The sequence below is a fragment of the Heterodontus francisci genome, chromosome 2 (assembly GCF_036365525.1).
Source record: "Heterodontus francisci isolate sHetFra1 chromosome 2, sHetFra1.hap1, whole genome shotgun sequence".
NCBI classification, from domain to species: domain Eukaryota; kingdom Metazoa; phylum Chordata; class Chondrichthyes; order Heterodontiformes; family Heterodontidae; genus Heterodontus; species Heterodontus francisci.
This window is the reverse complement of record NC_090372.1, coordinates 116,778,413-116,803,276: the sequence shown is the minus strand read 5'-3', so window position 1 is coordinate 116,803,276 and position 24,864 is coordinate 116,778,413. Positions and strand designations below refer to the sequence as shown.

Sequence of the window (24,864 nt, the reverse complement as noted above, 5' to 3'; positions counted from 1 at the left end):
GGAGGGGGAAGGGGAGGAAAGGAGGGGAAGGAGGAGGAAGGGAGGGGGAGGGGTGAGGGGAGAGGGAGGGGAAGGGGAGGAGGAGGATAGGAGGGGGGAGGTGGAGGATAGGACGGGGAGGAGGAGGGGGAGGAGGAGGGGGAGGAGGAGGGGAGGAGGAGGATAGGAGGAGGGGGAGGAGGGGGGAGGAGGAGGAAAGGAGGAGGAGGGGGAGAGAGGAGGGAGGATGGGGGGAGGGAGGAGGGAGGGGAGAGAGGGAGGATGGGGGGGAGAGAGGAGGGAGGGAGGGGGGAGGATGGGGAGGAGGGGGGAGGATACGGGGGAGAGGGGGGAGAGGAGGGAGGGGGAGGGAGAGGGGGAGTGAGGGGGATGGCGGGGGGGGAGGAGGGGGGAGGATGGGGTGAGGGAAGGGGGGGAGGCTGGGTGGGTGCTGCGGCGGGAGGCGGAGGGAGGCAGGGGGAAGATGGGGGTAGAGGGGGAGGATGAGGGGGACGATGGGGGGAGAGGGGGAGATGTGGGGGACGAGGGGGGAGGATGGGGGGGAGAGGGAGGGGGTGGAAGGAGGGGGGAGGATGGTGGGGAGGATGGAGGGGGGAGGATGGGGGTTGGAGAGAGGGGCGAGATGGGGGGAGAGAGGGGGAGGATGGGGGTAGAGAGGGGGGAGGAAGGGGTAGGAGGAGGGCGGCGGGAGAGCGGGTGGTGAGGCTAGGGGGAGAGAGGGGGAGGAGGGGGCGAGGGGGGAGGCAAGGGGGGATTTGGGGAGCGGAGGGGGGAGGATGGGGGGGTAGAGAGGGTGGAGGTGGGTGGAGAGAGGGGGGGTGGGAGGTGGGAGGTGGGGGTGGGGATGGAGAGGATGGGAGGGGAGGATGGGGGGGAGAGAGGGGGGAGAGGAGGCTCGTGTGGTTGCGCTCGTGTGGCTCTGTGGTGCAGAGGATGGGGGGGAGCGATCGGGGGCGGAGGGTGGGGAGCGCAGGTGGGACTGCGTTGTGTGTTGCGGCTGGGGGGTCGGGGGGGAGAGAGGGGGTGGTAGGATGGGGGGGCGGATGGAAGGGAGATGTGTGGGTGCGGCTGCCGGGCGCGTGGGGGCGCGCGGGGGGTGGCCTGGGGGGGGCGAGGGGTTGGATCAGGGGGGCTCGGATGGACGGGCAGGGTGGGGGGAGTGGCCTGGTCGCGTTGTTCTGGTTTCGCGTTGTGTGTGGCAGGTGTGTGGTCCTCGCGGGGTTGTGCATTGTTGGCCGGTCGCGTGAGCGGCTTTGGTGGAGCTAGCGGGGGCGGATGGGGGTGCGCACTGTGTGCGTGCTGGTGGTTGGGTGGCTAGTGGTGGTGCGCTGAGGGTGGGTAGGCACTGTGGGGCCGCGTGGAGTAGTGCACGGTGGTCGGCCTGGGGGGAGCGTAGGGGGTTGGCGCGGGTGGGATGACGGGGGTAGGTTGGCGCTTGGACTGCAGTGGGGCGCTTGGAGGGGGGACGCGTGGGGCGCGTAGGGGGTGGAGAGAGGCGGGATTGCGCTCGTGGTCTCGCGTGTGTAGCGGGCAGTGGGGGTGCGCTGCGGGGTGGGAGCTGCAGGTTGGGTGTCGGCTTGGGGGGACGGAGGGGGGGAGCGAGTGGGTGGTGGCGCTGCGGTTGTGGACGGCAGGTGTGGGCTGGCTGTGGGGAGAGAGGGGGAGAGGGCGGTGTCGGCTCTGGGGGGACGAGGGGGTAGGATGGGGGGGCGGGGGTAGGATGGGGGGGTGGTTGGGGGAGGTGCAGGGGGGGTGGCGGGGTGGTGCTCTTGTGGCGTGCGGTGTTGTCGCGTTGGGGACGTGGGGGTTGGCTGGGGGGAGGATGGGAGTGGTGGGGGGGCATGTTAGGGGGGAGGTTGGGGGGCCAATGGGGGGCGTGAGGGTTGGCCCCAGTTGGTGGCTGTGCTGGGGAGGACTTGGAGGGTCGCGGTGGGGCGTGCGGGGGGCGACGTGTAGGGTCTCTCGTGGGGGCCTCGCTGGGTGCTCGCTTGGGTGTGAGGGTGAGGGGGGGGGAGAGGGTGGGAGCTGGTGCACGCGGTGGAGCGGGGAGGGCGTGGGGAGAGGGGGAGAGATGGGGAGAGGTGGGGGCGATGGGCGGGGGGGTCGCGAGGGGGCGGGTGTGGCGGGGTGGGGCTGGTGAGGGGGGACGCGTGGTTCTGTTTTGCCTCTCTTGTTCCGCTCGTGTTGTCGTCTGTTGTGGTCCTCGCTGGTTGTCGTCGTTGGTTGCCGCGCTGGTTGGGGCGGCGGGGGGGTGGTTCGCGGGGTGGGGAGAGAGGGGGGTGGAGGGGCGGGGAGAGGGGGTGGAGGTGCCGTCTCTCTTGTTGAGTGCTTCTTTGGCCGCGAGGTGGGGCTCGGGGTGTGTGCGTCTCTGTGGCTTCTTGTTTGCTCTTTCGTCGGTTTTTCGCGCCTGTGTCTGTGCTGTCTCTCTCTGTCGTATCCGGTCTGTTCTGCGCTGTCTTCGTTCGTTCCGTTCTCTCGCTCGCGCTCCTGAGTCGAGGGGGTCGTGCTTTCGTTTCTCTCTGCGTCTCGTGCCCCTGTGCGGTCGCGCGCTAGGGGTGCAAGGGAGAGCGAATGGGGGTGGCGAGGAAGTGGGGGAGCGGCGAGAGGGAGTGGGCGCGTGCTGGTGTGGCGCGGGGAGGGTCGGCGCGTGGGGGTCGGGGGGAGAGAGAGCTAAGAGGGGAGAGGGGGCGCCCCGCGGGAGCGGGAGGGCGCTGGTGCGCGCGGGCGGTCCGCGCGCTGCGCGGGCAGGAGGGAGAGAGGAGGACAGAGAGGAGAGGGAGGCCTGGGCGCGAGAGCGCGCTCTCGCTCTCGGCGCCGTTGCCTTCGGCTTGCTCGCGAGCGCGGAGCTCGCTGGGCGGGGGCCTGCGCATGTGTATGCTGGCCTGTCTGGGAGTGCTGGCGCGTGTGTGCCTCGGGCTGGGCTGGGTGCGCGAGAGTGGAGGGAGGTGGAGGGAGGTGGAGGAAGGGCGAGAGAGGGAGGGAGAGAGAGAGGGAGAGAGGAGTGGGAGGAGGAGGGAGGAGGAGAGGGTGGTCTCAGGCTCCCATCTTGCGCCTTCCTCTTATTTGACCACAACACGGTTTATTCTTTTCAAACAGTGGTTATGCTTACCACCTCTGTGAGTGTTTACCTTTTTCCTTTTCCTTTCCTTTACTGTGATTGCGAAAGAACCAATCAGACAGGTTTTCTTGAGTTTATACAAGAAAGAGTTAAGTTTATTATACTTAACACTCTAACATGATTTAAAATTACTAAAAATACACTACACATTCATGCGCACATTCATACGAGAAACACACACACACACAAATAGATTACAAGAAGGAAAATACATTTGGTGGTTGGATTAATGTCCAGAATAAATGGAACTTAAATCTTCTTTGGCCTCTTTATCTCGAGAGACAATGGATAAGCGCCTGGAGGTGGTCAGTGGTGTGTGGAGCAGCGCCTGGAGTGGCTATAAAGGCCAATTCTAGAGTGACAGGCTCTTCCACAGGTGCTGCAGAAAAATTTGTTTGTCAGGGCTATTACACAGTTGGCTCTCTCCTTGCGCCTCTGTCTTTTTTCCTGCCAACTGCTAAGTCTCTTCGACTCACCACACTTTAGCCCCGCCTTTATGGCTGCCCGCCAGCTCTGGCGAACGCTGGCAACTGACTCGCTGGCAACTAAATACAGTCTGTAAATCCAGTAGTTCTTGGCTGAAGCTGTATTCTAGAAGTCCTCACTGATCAAAGTGCTCTTTGGTTGGCCTGCTTTGCTCAGGGTAGCTTGAAGGCAGAATCTGTAGTTGGCTCTTAACCACTCAACCCTCATTTACAGTCAGCCATTCTGTTAATTCCTCCGAAAATGATATGTCAGTTAATGTTCTGCATCTGTTGTGAAACAGGAATGTAACTTGCAATGTCCTCGGCACAGCATTTGTCAGTTCTCATCTTTTGGTTAATCAATTAAGATGATTAACTCATCAATCAGACACACTTAACCCCTTAAATCATCTTTTTAAAGGTGCATAAAGAATAATTAGGGTCCAATTTTAACTCACTCAAAACGGATTCACTTACACAGAGTTAAAATCAAGCCCTAAGTACCAAACTACAATAAAACAAACATAAAAACATTTCAAATTATACATTTGTTACCTGCATCCACTACACACTCCAGCCCCACCAGTAGCAGAATGCCTCAAACATACCAGCGGACACTGCATACTCCCTCTGCAGAGACATCTGGGTGCAGACATAGCCGGAAAAGAGAGGCAAGTAGTCAGAGTGAACACCCCTGTCGCCCGTGCTCTGCCTGGACCTGATAATGACCATCTTGGCCAGGCCCAGGAACAAACCCGTGAGGATGTCGTCCAACCTGCCCATTCCACTTTCACACCTGATTTGTCAGTTTTGCAACTCACCCACAATTCATGCACAAACAGTTGGGAGGGAGATTCTTGCAGCATTATTTAAAGAGATCCTGAGCAGCTCTCAGGGAAGTAACTAGTTAGTTAACCTTTTTCAAAAAGGTTAATGCTATTGGACTTATTTTGCAATTTTTGGATAATACAACAGATATGAAACTTCATGAAAAGTTAGTTTTTGGAGCCTTGAGTGGATTTTTGACTAGGGCCTTCAGGCCAAACTTCTTTGTGCTAACATGGGTATACTGCTTTTATTGTCATTGGAGAGTCCACTAATCTGTAGCAGTTGGGAAAAGAAGCAGAAGAATGGAAGCACACAGGAGGCCTTAACCAACGAGCATCTACAGGCCAAGAACATCATACCTATCATTGATTGAGGAGTGGTGCTTGAGGAGGCTCTGCTTTATTAGAAAGGCTGTCATAGAACTCTGTCACCTGCTGTAGTAGCTGCAGCCCAGGACAAGGTATTGTACGTGTACTTGCCTTTGACTTTCAAAGTCACTTTGGCCATGTTTTATGCCTCTGGGTCATTAGACATTGCAGCAAGTGACATCTGCAACATTAGTCAATCTGCTGTGCATGCCTGCAGCAGTAGATAAAAGATGTTCTGCTCACCAGAGCCATTGAATTCATATCCTTCCTAATGGAAGCCACAAAGCAAGAAGACAGGGTTCTGGGCTTTGCCAGAAGTGCAGGTGTCCACCAATGCACAGCATCATTGACTGCATACAAATAGACTCCACTGGTATCTCTGTTCCAATACCCCTTTAAATGTGTATGATTTAGTATATGTTGCCTCTCCTCATTCTTCCTACTAAATGTATCACTTCTGTGTTAAATTTTAGCTGCCATTTTTCTGCCCATTTCACCAGCCTGTCTATATCCTCCTGAAGTCTGTTACAATCTTTCTCATTGTTTACTACGTTTCCAAGCTTTGTGCCATTTGAAAACTTTGAAATTGTGCTCTGTATACCCAAGCCAAGGCCATTAATAAAGCAAAAAGAGCAGTGGCCCTAATACTGAGCCCTGGGGAAGACCACTGTATACTTCCCTCTGTTCACCAGTATTCATTGCTTTCTGTCTCTTAGCCAATTTTGTACCCATGCTGCCTCTGTCCCTTATTCCCATGGACTTCAATTTCGCTTCCAAGTCTATTATGTGTCAAACGCCTTTTGAAAGTCCATGTGCATAACATTAACCACACTACCTTCACTACCCTCACTCACTCACTCACTCACTTTCTCTGTTACTTCATCAAACCACTCAATCAGTCAAACACAATTTGCCTTTAACAAATCCATGCTGATTTTCATTAATTAACCCATAATTTTTAGTGCCAATTTATTTTGTCCCAGAATATTGTCTCCAAAAGTTTACCGACTGTCGATGATAGGTTGACAGGCCTATCAGTACCACATTTATCCCGCTCCCCTTTTTTAAACAGAGTGTGACATTTGCAATCCTCCAGTCCTCTGGCACTAACCCCATATCTATGGAGGATTGGAATATTATGACCACAGCCTCTGCAATTTCCACCTTTACTTCCATCAGACAACCTAAGATATATCCATCCACATCAGATGACTTTTCTACTTTGAGTACTGCCTACCTTTTAAGTGCCTCTTCTTTACATATTTTTATCTTATCCAATATTGCTACTACCTCCTCCTTTATTGCTCCATTGGCAGCATCCTCTTCTCTAGTCAAGATAGATGGAAAGTACTCATTTAGTATTTAAGCCATGCCCTGTACCTCCACAAGAATTGATCCTTTTTGGTCCAGAATTGGCCTCATGCTTCCTTCAGCTCCCCTTTTACTGTTGTTATGACTGAAGCAGGAGGAGTGCACTGTTTTTGTAGTTCCACTTCTCCACAGGTCACAGCATATAATTAACTTTTTTCCCAATTTACAATACGGTCAATCATTGAATAAAATACACCAACCAGGTTTCTTTAATAAATAACAAAATTATCAGCTTATTATAAAACAAGTCTTAACCAGTAACAATGCAAAGCATTAACACACAGATTGAAATATAAAAGTTCCCTTTCTACCTTAGCCCCTCACACGCACACAGACTCACCCACGCACATGTACTGGTTAACCAAAAAAATAAAGAGATTTATTCTTTAGAACTCTATTACATAAAAAACAGACAAAAAGAATACTTTGGCCCAATACTTGCTAATTCTTAAAGAAAAAAGAGAAGATAAGGAAAAATGTCAGATGTCCTTTGTTTTGGTTTGGTGTCCCAAGTACGCGTAGACGGCTGTCATTGGAATCTTACTACAACAATTCTTGTCTGGTAACATTGAAGATCAGTTTGGGCTGGTTCCAGGAAAAAATGCAGCAACAGTTTCAGTCTGTTTCTTACCCTTCTCAGAGCTTCTTAAAGAAATGGAAAACTGGCAGGCTTTTCAAAGAGCTGGAACAGACTGAGTTGGGGTTTGCTCCTTTGGCAAGTTTTCTTCAACTGTCTTCAAACCATTGTCCATAACTCAACTGCCTGTCCAAAGTGAAACCAAAAACATCTCAGAAGTCAAGCCTCCTGACCGCTATAAATCTTTGACCAGTCACTTCTTTGTAAACATCTTTCCCCAAGTCAAAAAAACTGTGCTAGGTAATTATCTGAAGATAGGTGCCTTCCAGTAAGGGCTTGCTTTTAGTACTCCTTGATTCTTCCAGTAACTGTTGCTTACAAGCTCAGTCCAAAGACCTTCTGATAACCTCTTTTAAAAACACACAAAGTTACAGCATCTATGGAATCATTTTTTCAGTTTTAAAACACAAATCCTTATAATTTAAGCAAAAAAAAATGGAAGCTCTCGTAACACTGTTTATATGTGTATAAAATAGTTTTTGGTTCCCTTTTATGGAAGCTGCTAATCTATTCTCCGATTCTCTATTTATTCATATTTCCTTTCTTAGATATCCTTTGTACTTTCTACATTCAGCTTGGTTTTCTACCGTTATCAACCGTGCATTTGTCATAGGCCTTCTTTTATTGTTTCACTTTAATCTCTAGATCTTTAGTCATCCAAGGAGCTCTAATTTTGAATGCACTTCCTTTACCGCTCATGGTAATGTGTGTACTCTGTATGTGAATTATCTCCTCTTTGAAGGCCTCCCATTGTTCAATCACTGTATTTTGATTCCAGTCCACCTGGACCAGATCCCTTTGTAACTCACTGAAATTAGCCCTCTTTCAATTAAGTATTTTAATGCTTGATTGTTCCTTCTCCTTTTCTATAACTATTCTAAACCTGTTGATATTATGACCAGCATTCCCCAAATGCTCCCTGTTTGAAGCATGCTCCACTTGCCCCATTTCGTTCCCCAAAACTAGACCTATCAGAAAGTTCCTTTGTACACATTTCAAGAATTCCTCCTGCTTTTGCCCTTTACACTATTACTATCCCAGTCCAATGACGTGGAGGGTGTGACCGCTCCGTCCCCAGCAACGGCGTCTGCCGCTAATGTGCAGGCGCCACTTTTAAAGGACTTAGAGCCCTTCCACTTCATTTAAATTTTTAAAAGAATAGGCTGTATAAATTTAAAGTCAGAATTTTAACAAAGGTTTCAAGACCCTCTCCCACCACCCCCCCAATGACTGAACAATTTATTAGTACCCCTTCACCCCCAAAAAGAACTGAAGTTACGATTCCAACCTCCCCCGCACCCCCCCAAAAGGTTCTCAACTATAACCTTCACCCCTTCCTAGCACCCCTTAGATCAATGGAAAAGATTACACCTCATTTCCACCCCCCCCACCACCACCCTGCAAACATAACTCCTCCCGACTCCCGACTCCCCACCAGCGTCCTGCATCGGATTTCCGGTCGGAGATTCAAAGGTACAGGAGACCTGGCCTCTGACTGGAATATTGGAATGGGACTGCCGGCAGCAGCAGGTAGGCATTAATTCAATTATTAACATATGTAGATTTCGGCCCCAACGCTGAGTGGCGGGGGAGCCACCACAAGGCCTCGCCACCGCTGGTAATATGGGACTGGGCCTTCCCGGCTTCGAGGCCTATGACGGTCCTCTCCCGGAGATATTTTCCGGGGCCCCCCCACCACGACCTGCGACGTCGGGGGCGCGGTAAAATTCAGCCCTCTGTTTCCTGCTAGCTAGCCCATCTTGTATCCATGCCAAAATGTTACCCCCTACACCATGAGCTTTTATTTTCCGCAATAACCTTTGATGTGGCACCTTATCAAATATTCAGGAAATCTAAGTACAGTACATCCACCGGTTCCCCTGTAACAACAGCACATGTTACTTCTTCAAAGAACTCCAATAAGTTGGCTAAACATGATTTCCCTTTCACAAAACCATGTTGGCTCTGCCTGATTACCTTGAATTTTATGAAGTGTCCCACTATAACCTTTTTAATAATATCTTATCATGCAGACTCCCACCTGTCAAGCATGAGGCATATTAATTTTGTCATATTAACATTGATTTGAAACTGTTGCTGGAGTGAAGAAATGAATTGTTTGAAAATGACCAGACCCTAGGCTGGAAGGACACTTGCATACTAAGAGACGCCGCTTGTGGAGACAAAGGACTATTCCCTGCTCCAATTAACCCAAATGGATTTTGATCACCAGACATTGAAGGTGCAAGGAAGCGCATTCCAGAGCCTGCTAAGATGATACAATACACAAAGCCAGGACTGGTTAAACCAGCAGGTCACATGACTAACTGGCTGCTGGTATGACTAACTGGCTGGTCCAGGATTTTTTGAACTAGCCAGGACAGTTTGAATTCAAAAGGCAGTTTGAAAATGAAGCTGGAACAAGGAAGCCTTTCTCTCTCTCTTGCTTTCTCCCCAAGCCACCGGACACATGAAAAACTTGTAAACCTCAAGAGAGAAAAGACTCCTACATCAGAACAAGATGAAGCGTGAAGAACTGGGCCCCAACAAATTGCAAGACTTACTGGCAACCAAAGACTCCACATCGAACTCAAAGGACTGCCCAAGCAGTCCTGGGAGGGAAAGAAAAGCAGGACACTCAGGGGGCCCTCCTCCAGCCAAAAAGAAAGGTGCTATAAGTAGGAGTGAGACCCAGAGACCTGTGTGCTTCCATTGTAATAAAGCAGGGCATTTAAGAGCTGACTGCTGGAAACTAAAGGGAAATCCTGTAGGGTTAATCAGGGCACACCCGCTCAGTGAAGAAGAGACTCTGATGGAAAGCACAGCAGAACAAGCTGTGGCTTTAACTGCAGTGAGTGAGACCCAGGAAGCTTACGGCTACAAGTGCAGGATAATTTAATATGATTCCTGAAGGTTATCAGGGTTTTGTGTCTGAAGGGAGAGTAACCCCATACCCCTCGAGTGGGGCAAGCAAACCCATAGTAATTCTCAGGGAAACAGGGGCCACTAGATCCCTTTTACTGGGAAAAAGGCTGACCTTTCCCCCAGAGTGTGCAGTAAACTCCAGAATGGTGGTAACTGGTACTGGAGGGCAGTGTATGCCTGTACCTTTACATCGGGTGCACTTGGAGTGCGACCTAGTTTCAGGACCGGTGACCATAGGGATTGTCCCTAGTTTCCCTGTGCATGAGGTTGACCTGCTCCTAGGTAATGATCTGGCGGGGTGAAGGTGGTAGCTTCCCCAGTGGAGAAAGAGAGACTGCAGGGGGTCAGAGAGACAGGGCAGTGGCAGGAGTCGGTCCCCTGCAGTTTCCCTGAATGTGTAATGAGTGAGGCCATGATCAAACCAGCTCCCCCAGAGGAGACTGAATTGGCACGGCAGGCAAATGACCATGAGGTCTGTTTATCCGAGACTTTCTTTGGAAAGTTAGAAGACCCAGGGAATGAATTAAATGGATCTTCCTTAGCTGAGGCTCAGCAGGCTGATCCAGTATTGAGAGAGTTAACACAGGCTGCCCAGTCTGAAATTGAAGCAGAGGGAGTCCCTGATTGCTACTATTTAAAGAATGAGGTACTGATGAGGAAATAGAGTTCTCCTCACAGACCTGAGAGCAAGGAGTGGACAGTGGGTCACCAGTTAGTGGTGCCATAGAGGTACCAGAGAGAACTATTAAGAATAGCCCATGAGAATGCTGTGGCTGTACATGTGGGCATACAAAAAACCAAAGTCCACATAAGACAGCAGTTTGACTGGCCAAAACTCCACAAAGATGTGGTGGAGTACTGTAGGAGTTGCCATGTTGAGGGGAAATTTCAATCTACAGTGAAACCTGCACCCCTAAGTCCTGTATCGGTGTTAGGAGGACTCTCCAGCAGAGGGCTGGTGAACTGGAAGGGACCTCTGCCAAGAACAAAAGGGGACAGGCAGGCACCAGGTTGGCAACAGGTTAGAAAAGAATGGGGAAAAAGTGACCAAGAGGGCAGGTTAAAGGAAGTCCGGGAAGAATCCCAGATGAAAACCTCCTACTGTCCAGTCAGACAACCCCAAAATGTTTGAAACGTTAGACCCCACATCCTCCTACGTAAATGCAGACACTAGAAGCACCCCACCAGAGTTATTAACAGCATTTACAGGCACCTGCAGAGACAAAGAAAGTCCTCAAGGGCAGAGAAACCGTGAGGGTGATGCCTCACCTAGTCAAAGTGCCACAAGGGAGTGCGGTAGAATTTGGACAAATACCTGCAAGCAGGAGTGTCCCAGAGGACAAAGGGAGGATTAGCAAAGAATCCACCCCCACAGTCAGGAAAAAAGGGAACCAGCCATCCCCTGAGGCGAAAAACCCTTGTATGACTCCTCAAAGCACTGAAAGAGAGTTCAGAGTGGAACCACCCACTGCCGCTGTCCCTGAGCAGAACTCCAACCTAGGGCGAATTAAACCTAAGCCACCCCCTGCAGATCTCAACAAGAACAAAGACATCTTAGGCAATCAAGGAAATGTGCAAACTGAAAAAACATCCCCAAAAACCGCATTGCTAGGCCAGCAATTATTGCCCATCTCTAATTGCCCTTGAGAAGGTGGTGATGAGCTGCCTTCTTGAACCACTGCAGTCCATGTGAAGTAGATACACCCACAGTGCTGTTAGGAAGGAAGTTCCAGGATTTTGACCCAGCGACAGTGAGGGAATGTCGATATAGTTCCATGTCAGGATGCTGTGTGACTTGGAGGAGAACTTGCAGGTGGTGGAGTTCCCATGCATTTGCTGCCCTTGACCTTCTAGAAGTCATGGGTTTGGAAGGTGTTGTTGAAGGAGCCTTGGTGCGTTGCTGCTGTGCCTTTTGCAGATGGTACACACTGCTGCCACTGTGCGTTGGTGGTGGAGGGAGTGAATGTTTGTGGATGGGGTGCCAATCAAGTGGGCTGCTTTGTCCTGGATGGTGTCAAGCTTCTTGAGTGTTGTTGGAGCTGCACCCATCCAGGCAAGTGGAGAGTATTCTATCACACTCCTGACTTGTGCCTTGTAGATGGAGGACAGGCTTTGGGGAGTTAGGAGGCGAGTTACTTGCTGCAGGATTCCTAGCCGCTGACCTGCTCTTGTAGCCACGGTTTTTATATGGCTACTCCAGTTCAGTTTCTGGTCAATGGTAGCCCCTGGGATGTTGATAGTGGGAAATTCAGCGAAAGGTAATGCCATTGAATGTCAAGGGGAGATGGTTAGATTCTCTATTGTTGGAGATGGTCATTGCCTGGCACTTGTGTGGCGTGAATGTTACTTGCCACTTATCAGCCCAAGCCTGGATATTGTCCAGGTCTTGCTGCAATTCTACATGGACTGCTTCTGTATCTGAGGAGTCGCAAATGGTGCTGAACATTGTGCAATCATCAGCGAACATCCCCACTTCTGACCTTATGATTGAAGGAAGGTCATTAATGAAGTAGCTGAAGATGGTTGGGCCTAGGACACTACCCTGAAAATTCCTGCAGTGATGTCCTGGAGCTCAGATGATTGACCTCCAACAACTACAACCACCTTCCTTTGCGCTCGGTACGATTCCAACCAGTGGAGATTTTTCACCCTGATTCCCATTGTCAAGGGCAGTCACTCTCACCTCACCTCTTGAGTTCAGCTCTTTTGTCCAAGTTTGAACCAAGGCTGTAATGAGGTCAGGAGCTGAGTGGCCCTGGCAGTACCCAAACTGAGCGTTACAGAGCAGGTTTTTGCTAAGCAAGTGCTACTTGATGGCACTGTTGATGACACCTTCCATCACTTTACTGATGATTGAGAGTAGGCTGATGGGGCGGTAATTGGCCAGGTTGGACGTGTCCTGCTTTTTGTTTACAGGACATATCTGGGCAATTTTCCACATTGCCAGGTAGATGCCAGTGTTGTAGCTGTACTGGAACAGCTTGGCTAGGGACACGGCAAGTTCTGGAGCACAGGTCATCAGTATTATTGCCGGAATATTGTCAGGGCCCATAGCCTTTGCTGTATCCAGTGCCTTCAGTCGTTTCTTGATATCACGTGGCGTGAATCGAATTGGCTGAAGTCTGGCATCTGTGATGTTGGGGACTTCAGGAGGAGGCCGAGATGGATCATCAACTTGGCACTTCTGGCTGAAGATTGTTGCAAATGCTTCTGCCTTATCTTTCGCACTGATGTGCTGGGCTCCCCCATCATTGAAGATGGGGATATTTTTGGAGCCACCTCCTCCAGTTAATTGTTTAATTGTCCACACCATTCACGGCTGGATGTGGCAGGATTGCTTAGCTCTGTCTATCGCATGCTGCTTACGCAGTTTGACACGCAGGTAGGCCTCTGTTGTAGCTTCACCAGGTTGACACCTCATTTTGAGGTATGCCTGGTGCTGGACCTGGCTTGCCCTCCTGCACTCTTCATTGAACCAGGGTTGGTCTCCTGGCTTGATGGTAATGGTAGAGTGGGGGATATGCCAGGCTATGAGGTTACAGATTGTGGTTGAGTACAATTCTGCTGCTGCTGATGTCACACAGCGCCTCATGGATGCCCAGCTTTGCATTGCTAGATCTGTTCGAAATCTATCCCATTTAGCACGGTGGTAATGCCACACAACACGATGGAGGGTATCCTCAATGTGAAGGCAGGTCTTCTTCTCCACAACGACTGTGCGGTGGTCACTCCTACCAATACTGCCATGACCAGATGCATCTGCAGCAGGCAGATTGGTGAGTTTGAGGTCAAGTATGTTTTTCCCTCTTGTTGGTTCCCTCACCACCTGTCGCAGACCTTGTCTAGCAGATATATCCTTTAGGACACGGCCAGCTCGGTCAGTAGTTGTGTTACCAAGCCACTCTTGTTGTTGGACATTGAAGTCCCCCACCCAGGGTACATTCTGCGCCCTTGCCACCCTCAGTACTTCCTCCAAGTGATGTTCAACATGGAGGAGTACTGACTCATCAGCTGAGGGAGGGTGGTAGGTGTAATCAGCAGGAGGTTTCCTTGCCCATGTTCGACCTGATTCCATGAGACTTCATGGGGTCTAGAATTGATTTGGAAGACTTCCAGGGCAACTCCCTCCCAACTGTATACCACTGTGCCACCACCTCTGCTGGATCTGTCCTGCCGGTGGGACAGGACATACCCGGGGATGGTGATGGCAGTGTCTGGGACATTGTCTGTCAGGTATGATTCCATGAGTATGACTATGTCAGGCTGTTGCTTGACTAGTCTGTGGGACAGCTCTTCCAACTTTGGCACAAGCCCCCAGATGTTAGTAAGGAGGACTTTGCAGGGTCGACAGGGCTGGGTTTGCCGTTGTCATTTCTGGTGCCTGGGTCGATGCCGAGTGGTTCGTCCAGTTCCATTCTTTTTTATTGACTTCGTAGCAGTTAGACTGAGTGGCTTGCTAGGCCATTTCAGAGGGCATTTAAGAGTCAAACACATTGTTGTGGGTCTGGAATCACAAGTAGGCCAGTCCAGGTAAGGACACGGATTTCCTTCCCTAAAGGACATTAGTGAACCAGCTGGGTTTTTATAACAATTGACAATGGTTTCATGGCCATCATTAGACCGGCTTTTAATTCCAAATTTATTAATTGAATTTAAATTCCGCCTTCTGCTGTGGTTGGATTCGAACTAACGTCCCCAGAGCAATACCCTGGGTCTTAGGGTTACTAGTGCAGTGACAATACCACTGCACCACCACCTGTTAAAAAGGATCACTTAAAGCAGCACTGTTACCAAGAAAACACAGGCTGTAACTATTGTTAAGGTTTCTGAATGAATGATAGAGATGTATGTGTCCTCCTGTCCTTATGTTCTCTCTAATCCCTTTTAATGAAATGCTCTTTTTTAAAAATCGCATTTTATTCCGCTGGGTGTGGAGTGTCATGCAGACCCCCACCTGCCAAGAATAAGGCATATTAATTTTGTCATATGAACATTGATTTTAAATTGTTGCTGGAGTGAAGAAATGACTTGTTTGAAAATGACCAGACACTGGGCTGGAAGGACACTTGCATACTAAGAAACGCCACTTGTGGAGACAAAGGACTATTCCCCGCTCCAATTAACCAAATGGATTTTGATCACCAGACATTGAAGGGGGTAAGGAAGTGCCCTCCAGGGCCTGCTAAAATGATACAATCCACAAAGCCAGGACTGGTTAAACCAGCTGGTCACATGACTAACTGGCTGGTCCAGATTTTTTTGAACTAGCCACAGGACAGTTTGAATTCAAAAGGCAGTTTGAAACTGAAGCTGGAACAAGGAAGCCTTTCTCTCTCTTGCTTTCTCCCCAAGCCACCGGACACACGGAAGACACATAAACCTCAAGAGAGAAAAGACTCCTACATCGGAACAAGTTGAAGGGTGAACTGGGCCCCAATGAATTGCAAGACTTACTGGCAACCAAAGACTCCACATTGAACTCAAAGGATTGTAACTACCAGATATTGCCTCAAATTTTCCCCTTTATTTCTTCTACTTTTTCTGTCTGTATCTGCGTGTGTGTTTATCACGCATGCATATTAGCGTGGTCGTGTCGCATATTCGTAGTTGTTAACCGGATTAGCGTTTAAGATTAATAAACTTCTACCTTTCTTGTTTAAATCTAAGAAAACATGTTTGATTTCTTTGCCCTACAATTGGAGCAGTGAACAAGGATGCACTAAGGGGGAGCTAAAAATGTGTTCTAAAATTAAACCCTGTTACGGTTAAACTCGGCAAAGGCTGAGAGGAAACCTTAGACCCCTTCTCACCTGGATGTAACAAGCTTCTAATATTTTTCTTATGACAGATATTATGCCAACTGGCCTGTAGTTTCCTGCTTTCTGTCTCCCTTCTTGTTTGAATAGAGGAGTTACATTTGCTTTTTTCCAATCTAATGGAACCTTCCCCGAATCTAGGGAATGTTGGAAAATTAAAACCAATGCATCAACTATCTCACCAGCCACTTCTTTTAAGACTCTAGGATGAAGTCCATCAGGACCCGGGGACTTGTCAGCTCGCAGCTCCAACAATTTGTTCAGTACCACTTCCCTGGTGATTGTAATTTTCTTGAGTTCCTCCCTCCCTTCCATTTCCTGATTTACAGCTATTTCTGGGATGTTACTTGTATCCTCTATGGTGAAGGCCAATGCAAAATACCTGTTCAATTCATCTGCCATCTCCTTATTTTCCCTTATTAATTCCGCAGACTCACTTTCTATAGGACTATACTCTCTGTGTTAACTCTTTTTAAAATATCTATAGAAACTCTTACTATCTGTCTTTATAATTCTCGCTAGCTTTCTCTTGTACTTCACAGACCTGAGATTCAACTGCATGAAGCTGATTGCTGTACGCCACATTGAAGCAAACGTGAACCAGATGGCACAGGAATAGCGCTCGCCGTTCAATTAAACTGGCAGGTAGGACTTCATTGCAATTAAGTGTAGGGTAATGAATATTCATGGCTGTAAACGAATGCAAAGCTGCAATCTGTCACTGTTAACTTAATTTCTCTAAAATATCCCACCATCGGGAATCTGAAAAATATCTCTCACCGAATTAAATCACCCCGCACACCACCAAATCTGCTCATGCAGAGCCCATGTCTCTCTTAGTTTAACATACTTTTTGAAGTTTAAATCAATTAACCTTTTGTAATTTCCCCTCTACCTTTTCTTCAAATAATTTTGAAAAGAAGGGCAATAGATTTTGTTGGAATTATTTTCCTTCAGTCTCTGTCATTTTTCTAGCTTACTTGTTACAGATCCTTTCTGGAAATTGTGCGCACTGAACATGCTCAGATTGTAGTGTCCGCCCTTTACGTAATACAGTCATCGCTTTGAACAAAATAACATGGCCATGCCCAGGTTTTTGGGAAGGCCGAGGTCTTCAACTAAACACTCTAATGAAGGTCTTAAAAGATACAAAAGATAATGCTTTCTATGCTGGGATAGGTTACATTAGCAATCTCCAGTTTGCCGAACTATCCCACCTTTACGTCTCAAACTAGAAAGTGAATGTTGGCAGGCTATTTGTGGGGAGTCACAGTAAACCTGAACTCATCTTTGGATAATTGTAATCTTATTTAATTTCATTTTATGAAATACATGATTAAAAAAATAATTGGCCCAGATTTTGCGATAGAAAATCAGTGAGGCCGTCGGGACTCACCATTATTATGGAATAAATCGGACAGCAACTTCCGGCCTCTGCATATATGCAAACAAATGTGGAAATCAGGGAGTCACTGTCCAATTTCCCCTGCTCCTCCAGAAGCTATGCTGCAATGGTACCTGGCCAATAGTTTAAGAATGAAAATATATGAAGGATGTCAAGTTGCTGTACATACTCACTAGTTATCGACTAAATATGCCAGAAAACATTAGGACTGATGCATTCAGGTGTAAATGAACTTTTAATGGTGTAATAAGTCTTAATTACTGCCAAACAACACATGTGGCCCTGAAAATTGAAGTTTACAAGTGTAGATTGTCATTCCTTCAATATTTAATCATTGTTGGAGATTTAATAAAAATTAAAATAATTGTAATTTGATTTTCTTTCTGTCTCTTTTATCTCTCTCTCTCTCTTAATCCCTTCCTTCCCCTCCCTTTATTTTATTTTCTGCACATGATTTTACAATGAATTAAATATTCTAATTTATACTTCCTGGTTTGGACTTTGTGGGCTGAATTTTTGGTTCCCACCAGGGGCAGGAATGGAGGCGGGCAGGGGTTAAAAATACTGGTGCCAGCTGGGGTGCCGATTTTCTGACGCCACCTGGCACCACCTAATTGTCACCATGGCAGGTAGAGCGTGGCCCCGTGATCCTGTCCACTCCATGATTAAGGCCAATTAAACTGGTTGAAGAACTCATTGAGCTCAGTTATGGGGGATGTTGTGATTTTTGCGAGGGTGCACAGGCTGCACACACTGTCTGGTGCAGACCAGGTGAATGGAGGTGGGTACACCGTGGACAGCTAGTCATGGCTGCCCCAGGAAATTAGCTGGACCCCATAAATGGGTGAATGGTGCAGAGTGGGACTTGCCCATTGGGAGACAAGTAACATCAAGTCAGCGCAGGTTGTGGGGGGAGTGGGCAGTAAGTGCTCGGGCAGTGCAGGGGGCTGTCACCATCCTGGCATTGCAAGGGTATAAGAGCACAGGACACTACCAGAGCACAAGAAAGGCTACAGCTGGCAATCGGAGTACAACTCTCAGATTTTGGGCCCATGACGATGAGGAGCAACACCCTCCACAGGAAGGGCAGAGCAACGGGCATCAGAAGTGCAGGAGAGAGGGATGAGGGGCAGGAAGGACATGGAGGCTATACCCTCAGCATAGGATCTACTGCTAAAGACGGAGCTATCTGAAGATGACTGAGAGCCATTGCCGAGGGAGACTGCAACTCTCAAGGCAGATGGTCAAAGACATTTGTGCCCTTGTTGCCAAAGACCTTACACCTTACAGCACTGGTTACCATGCCATGCCAGGAGCCATCAAAGTCACTGTGGCCTTGAACTTCTTTGCTTCTGGCTTCTTCAAAGAATCAGCTGCAGCCCTTCGTGGCATCTCAAAAACAGCTGCACACCATTGCATCTCACTGGTCATTGAGGCCCTTTTTTCTAGAGCTGGACAGTCAATTCACTTCAAGACAGATGGAGCCTTGCAGGCACAGAGCACAGTGTGTTTTGCCACCATCGCTGGATTCCCTCAGGTGCAGGGCATCATCGATCGCACCCAAATGGCCATCAAGGCTCCCAGTGACCGCCCACTCAGGTTCACCAACAGGAAGGGCTTCCACTCACTCAATGATCAGCTGGTCCGCGACCACAACAAGAGCCTCCTCTTTTTGTGCACTTGCATTCCTGGCAGCTGCTATGACTCTTATATCCTCCGGCAGTCCAGGCTGCCTCAGCTCTTCAATCCAACTCCCAAAGTTCGTGAATGGATTCCAGGGGACAAGGGATATCTTTGAAGAGATAGTTACTCACCCCTCTATGAGAGACAGAGATAGATGCACAGGGGCACTACAATTGCAGCCACCTGCTCACCACTACCACCATTGAGCAGCCATTGGGCTTCTGAAGATGTGTTTCTGGTGCCTGGAATAGTCGGATGGTGCCCTGCAATACATTCCTGCAAGAGTCTCGCTCATCCTGGTGCTCTGTGCACTCTCCATAACATGTCCCTCCAGAGAGGTGTAGACCATGAGGATAGCGAGGCCCTGGAAGGACACAACTCATTGGAGGAAGAGGAGGGGGAGGGTGTGGATGCTGTAGACTGAAGTGCCCCAGCTGCACAGGGAGGTGGCTGGGCCTGGCGGAGGGCTGGTAGGTCTCATCAGGATGCCACGAATATCAGGGATCTTCTGATTCAGGAACGTTTCAACTGAGCCCCTCTGACCCAGGAGGAATGACATGGTGTGGAACTCATTCTGAGCTGCCTGTGCTAACACTTCCATTGAGGACACAGCCTGGAACATGTAAACTGTTACCACCAATGAAGGATGAATATCTGCCCAGAGGTTTTGCTGTCACCATTGAGGAACCCTTGATCTCATGCACCTCCTCTTAGCTCTTTTCTTGTCCTACCATCGATAAAAGGAGCCTCATGTATGGCTTCAAGTGTCATTATTTACATGGTGCTCAGAAAGAAAAATAGAGCACAGTTACAGGAAGAAGATACCCCAGTGACTCACTCAGTGCTCCGCATGATGCGGTGGCCTCAATGCTCGGCCACTTCTATGCAGTGCTCCTCTTGTGGCCTCGGGGGAGGTGGAGGCAGCCTGCTCACTTGTCTGCTTGTGGCTGCGATGCACTTAGCGGTCGTTGCCGTCAGGGAGGTGCCCGTAGGGGCATGTCCAGAGGCTGCTGCACCAGCATTATCGCAGGAGCAGACTCTGTCACTGGGCCCTGCTGCACAGATGCTCTCTCTGTTAAACATTTCAAGGAGGCTGAAGATGATGAAGGCACCCCATGTGGGGTGACACCCTCATCCTGCTCAGTGACATCTTCAGCCCTTGGCTGGTACTCCAGGTGGCTGGAGTGGAGCACCAGCTGGGGTGCATCCCCTTCAAACATCTCTGCACCACCAGCACCATTGACCAGTCCAGGCTACGTAGTCTGGCATGCATCCTGTGTATGCCAGTGCACAGTTCCTGCATGCACTCTGAGTGTTAACACCTCCGTGAGGTTGGCCACTCTTTCAGTGGAGGAGCTCATGCACTCAAAGCACTGAGCCATGGTGGTGCACATGAGCTGGATGGACTCCTCCGTTCTCAACCCATGACCCCACACTGCCTCAAGGATTTCTGACATGCTGGTCTAGGTAGATCCTCCTTCCCAGTGATACCTGAGGCCCTGTATCTGTGGCCAGCTGAGAAGGACTGTGTCTGTCCTCCCTCCTCCGAGGGGAACTGACCACTGCTGCCTCTGGCACCTCCTCCTGCTCACTAGTTCTGTGCTTGTCACCCAGTGCCACCCTATCTAACTGCATGTGCGAGGACCCAACGAAGTGAGTGTATCTGCGCTGTTGGGTGCTGTAAGGTGCTCGTAAGGTGATAAGGTGTGATGCTGCTTCTTCAGAGGTTTGCTGGTCCTCTTGGCCCAGTGATCTTAGTGGGAAGGTCTCCTTAGGTTGATGTCTACCCCTGTGGGAGACACTAGAAGAGAACATGAGAGCTAGCCTTGGAGAGCAGAAGCCTCTGCACTGCTAAGCCTTCCCAATGCAACTCAGTGTTCAGCATGATGTTGGATGGGGTCGAGTGCAATGTACCCCCTTAATGAGTGCATTGCTCTCTAATCACCATATCCACCATGAAAGGCCATCTCACCATAGCCAACTTCCTCGTGGTCTGCGATCCTGGCTATTTCCATCACCTCTTCCTCCATGGGTGTGATGATGTGTATATCGTGGACACCTCCACCCATTTGGGCCATCTCTCGGGCAATATGTGCCTGTTTCTCCTGTAAAAACAAAAAAAGAGCATGATAAGGCACTGCTGTCCTCTATGGCCCATGGCAGCTGCTCCTATTCATTAGAAAGCGCGTGTGTCAGAGGTTACAGGTCCTCAGCAGCACAATGGCTCTGAATCATTCTGAGGAGGTCACTAAGTGGCCTGGGCACACACCCCTCCCACGTTCAGGAGCAGTTTGCACCCAGAGGCTCCTCAGCTTGTGTGTCTGCTGAAGGGTGAATACCCAGAGGCCTGTCCTGAGTGCAGAGGTAACAGCTTGCCAGCATGTATGAAGTTATTGAGACTTTTCCTACACTGGATCCAAGTTCTTCTCACCACACTTCTGCTGCTGACTGTGGCAGCGATGTCAAGCCATGCCTGCTTGGTCTGGGAGAGTGGCCTCCTCCTGTCACCATCTGGGAAGAGTACTTCCCTCCTCTCCCTCACAACCTCCAGCTTGATCTCCAGGTCCTCCAGGAAAATCAAGGGATTGCCCTACCCCAGATTCCAGGCCTCTGACTGCTCAGACATTGTGGATTTGAAGTGTTCTAAAATCTCTCCCTCTGCAGTATCAGTACTCAAACAGCAGCCACAGTAATGTCTGCCATAGTCAGTTTAAATAGGAGCAACAATTGAGTTGTCCCGCCTTGATTCCCGCCCCACAATGGTTAATTGGGTGCAAAACCCATCTCCATATCAATTAGGGTTTGGCCCTGTAAAGCCGGGGCCCTTTACTGTTTCTCTCGGGGGCAGGTTTGGGACCCGGAAGCGGTCCCAACTTCCATTTCCCATCCCCACTGCAAAAATCCAACCCCCATGCCTCAGTGAGGATCTGATTGGTTGCAGAGTCACACTATTGCTTTCCCTGTTCACACATTCCACAGGTCCCCTATAGAGTGCACTGTACTGAAAAGGATCTCTAATAACCACAAAATGTCACTCAAAAGTCCACAATAAGTCTGTGGGCAGATGTAAGCATGATGAACAGTGAAGGCCATTCCTTCACCATTTTGTTCAAACTCTTAAGCTGGACAATAAACATTTCTGTTACTGTGAAAAAATGGTGGACAAATTTTTTTTTAAATAGTTTGAGTCATTCGATTGATTCATCAACAGAAATGACAGAATAACATTATAAATGTTTAGAGTAATATGCGCCATATAAAAGATTTTTTATAGTAAGTAATTTGGCAAAGAAGGTGAGGCAAGGTATTATGGGAGAGCAATTGTAGAACTATATAAATATAAAATACTGATAAGGAGGCTATCCAAGTGTCTTACAAACTTGGAAAATCCTAAGCTAATGCCCAGTCTGTTTCTGAGTTCACTAAATATCAGTCAAGAGTGGGTTGGGGCAGGGTTGGAAAGAGCTTACAGTACCATAGATAGCTTCTATGCCACCGGTTTTTGGAGACAGAAATTGTCAGAATTGTTGCTTCTGATTTTTGCCCAGTGAGCCCTGCTGGAAATCTGTGTGTCTCTGTTCGTGTTTGTGTGCATAAGTAAGATCAGGTGAGGACATGGTCAGAAAATTTGAGAAAGCTAATGAACTCTGATAACCTAGATGCAAGTCATAACTATAAATAGCAAGCTCCACAAGACTGGTGTATAAAATTACACCCATAGTGCAAATGTATCTTAGTGTTTGTGTTGCCAGTGTATTTCAAGGCCACTTTCTCATGAATAAGTTGATTTGTGCTGCTTTTGAAAATGGAAGTGGAAAGTTCCCAGGCTCATGCTGCCAGAATACTCAAAGCAACGTTTTTACAAGCTTTGCAGAATAATGACTGTAAAACCCTGAAGGAGATCCTGAGGAAGAAGAAGTTAGATGTTGATACCATTTTTGAAGTGGAAGATGAAACCATGATTTTGGCATCTTATAAACAAGGTACAATTCATCAGACTAAAACTTGATTGAAATAGAATGGCGAACAAATTGAATGTAGTATATAAATCAAGTCTATCAAGTTGCAAGCCTGCATGCAGATTGTAAAATTCCAATAAGAGATTGATATCAAATAGTACATAGTTCAGTTTGAAATAGATTAGATTAGATTAGATTAGAGATACAGCACTGAAACAGGCCCTTCGGCCCACCGAGTCTGTGCCAAACATCAACCACCCATTTATACTTTCTTTCTTTTGGGCCTCCTTATCTCGAGAGACAATGGATACGCGCCTGGAGGTGGTCAGTGGTTTGTGAAGCAGCGCCTGGAGTGGCTATAAAGGCCAATTCTGGAGTGACAGGCTCTTCCACAGGTGCTGCAGAGAAATCTGTTTGTTGGGGCTGTTGCACAGTTGGCTCTCCCCTTGCGCCTCTGTCTTTTTTCCTGCCAACTACTAAGTCTCTTCGACTCGCCACAATTTAGCCCTGTCTTTATGGCTGCCCGCCAGCTCTGGCGAATGCTGGCAACTGACTCCCACGACTTGTGATCAATGTCACACGATTTCATGTCGCGTTTGCAGACGTCTTTATAACGGAGACATGGACGGCCGGTGGGTCTGATACCAGTGGCAAGCTCGCTGTACAATGTGTCTTTGGGGATCCTGCCATCTTCCATGCGGCTCACATGGCCAAGCCATCTCAAGCGCCGCTGACTCAGTAGTGTGTATAAGCTGGGGGTGTTGGCCGCTTCAAGGACTTCTGTGTTGGAGATATAGTCCTGCCACCTGATGCCAAGTATTCTCCGAAGGCAGCGAAGATGGAATGAATTGAGACGTCGCTCTTGGCTGGCATACGTTGTCCAGGCCTCGCTGCCGTAGAGCAAGGTACTGAGGACACAGGCCTGATACACTCGGACTTTTGTGTTCCGTGTCAGTGCGCCATTTTCCCACACTCTCTTGGCCAGTCTGGACATAGCAGTGGAAGCCTTACCCATGCGCTTGTTGATTTCTGCATCTAGAGACAGGTTACTGGTGATAGTTGAGCCTAGGTAGGTGAACTCTTGAACCACTTCCAGAGCGTGGTCGCCAATATTGATGGATGGAGCATTTCTGACATCCTGCCCCATGATGTTCGTTTTCTTGAGGCTGATGGTTAGGCCAAATTCATTGCAGGCAGACGCAAACCATTTATACTAATCCTACACTAATCCCATATTCCTACCAAACATCCCCACCTGTCCCTATATTTTCCTACCACCTACCTATACTAGTGACAATTTATAATGGCCAATTTACCTATCAACCTGCAAGTCTTTTGGCTTGTGGGAGGAAACCAGAGCACCCGGAAAAAACCCACGCAGACACAGGGAGAACTTGCAAACTCCACACAGGCAGTACCCGGAATCGAACCCGGGTCCCTGGAGCTGTGAGGCTGCAGTGCTAACCACTGCGCCACTGTGCCGCCCTCTGAACATTTACTAGTCATTGCTTTTAATAAAGTTATTACATTTGTTTAAATATTCATAAAAATGCTGACCTATTTATCTATTGGATTCTGATTTTGAACCAGTGGAGTCATTTGGTTTTACCCCTGTTGTGTCTGCCACCTGTTCACAGCTTATAATAAAATTATGTTAATATCTCTACTGACTTACATGAATGCATAGTTTGCATGGTTAATTTTAAAACTGCAATCCTTTTCTCAGAATTACTGAAATATTAGTTTACAAAATTATTAATGGATAGACTTGACTTGGCCAAACAAATCTGTAATTTCCCAAACCTCTTCTGCACCGCATGCCCATTTATAAAGTATGTTTGAAGCAGGATTTAGTACCTCCTGCTTTACGGTAGAAATTCTTTTTGGGGTCCAGTTCAATTGGGAGCCGTGTGATGTGAAGATGTCAATGACATCTTGCATGACTGTTTCCATCTAAAATGATTCCTACATTACAACAGTGACTACACTTCAAAAGTGCTACATTGACTGTAAAGTGCTTTGGGACAGTCTGAAGTTGTTCAAGGTGCTTTTTCAATGTAAGCTGTTTCTTTAAAATTCAGAATTTTCATACATTAACTGATCAGGGCCTGTTTGCACAGTAGGCTGCCTGAGGGAGTGCTCACACAGTTGACAGGAATTTAAAAGCCCAAATTCTCACCTGAACACCAAGGGGAGAGGGTTGAAGTTGTCCTCCCCTTGAAAAATGGGTGGAGAGAAGGGCAAAGTCTTATCTACATATTCACAGGTGCTATCCTTGAAATCAACTTAG

General features: G+C 48.5%; 1 protein-coding gene across 1 annotated transcript in view; it reads left to right on the top strand.

The window, feature by feature from the left end:
- Window positions 1-22,420: 22,420 nt before the first annotated feature.
- Window positions 22,421-24,864, top strand: part of asb4 (ankyrin repeat and SOCS box containing 4) — a 30,670-nt gene continuing 28,226 nt past the window's right edge. The window contains exon 1 of the mRNA XM_068051304.1: window positions 22,421-22,598. Coding sequence (XP_067907405.1) covers window positions 22,421-22,598 — 178 coding nt within the window. The remainder of the gene's footprint in view (window positions 22,599-24,864) is intronic.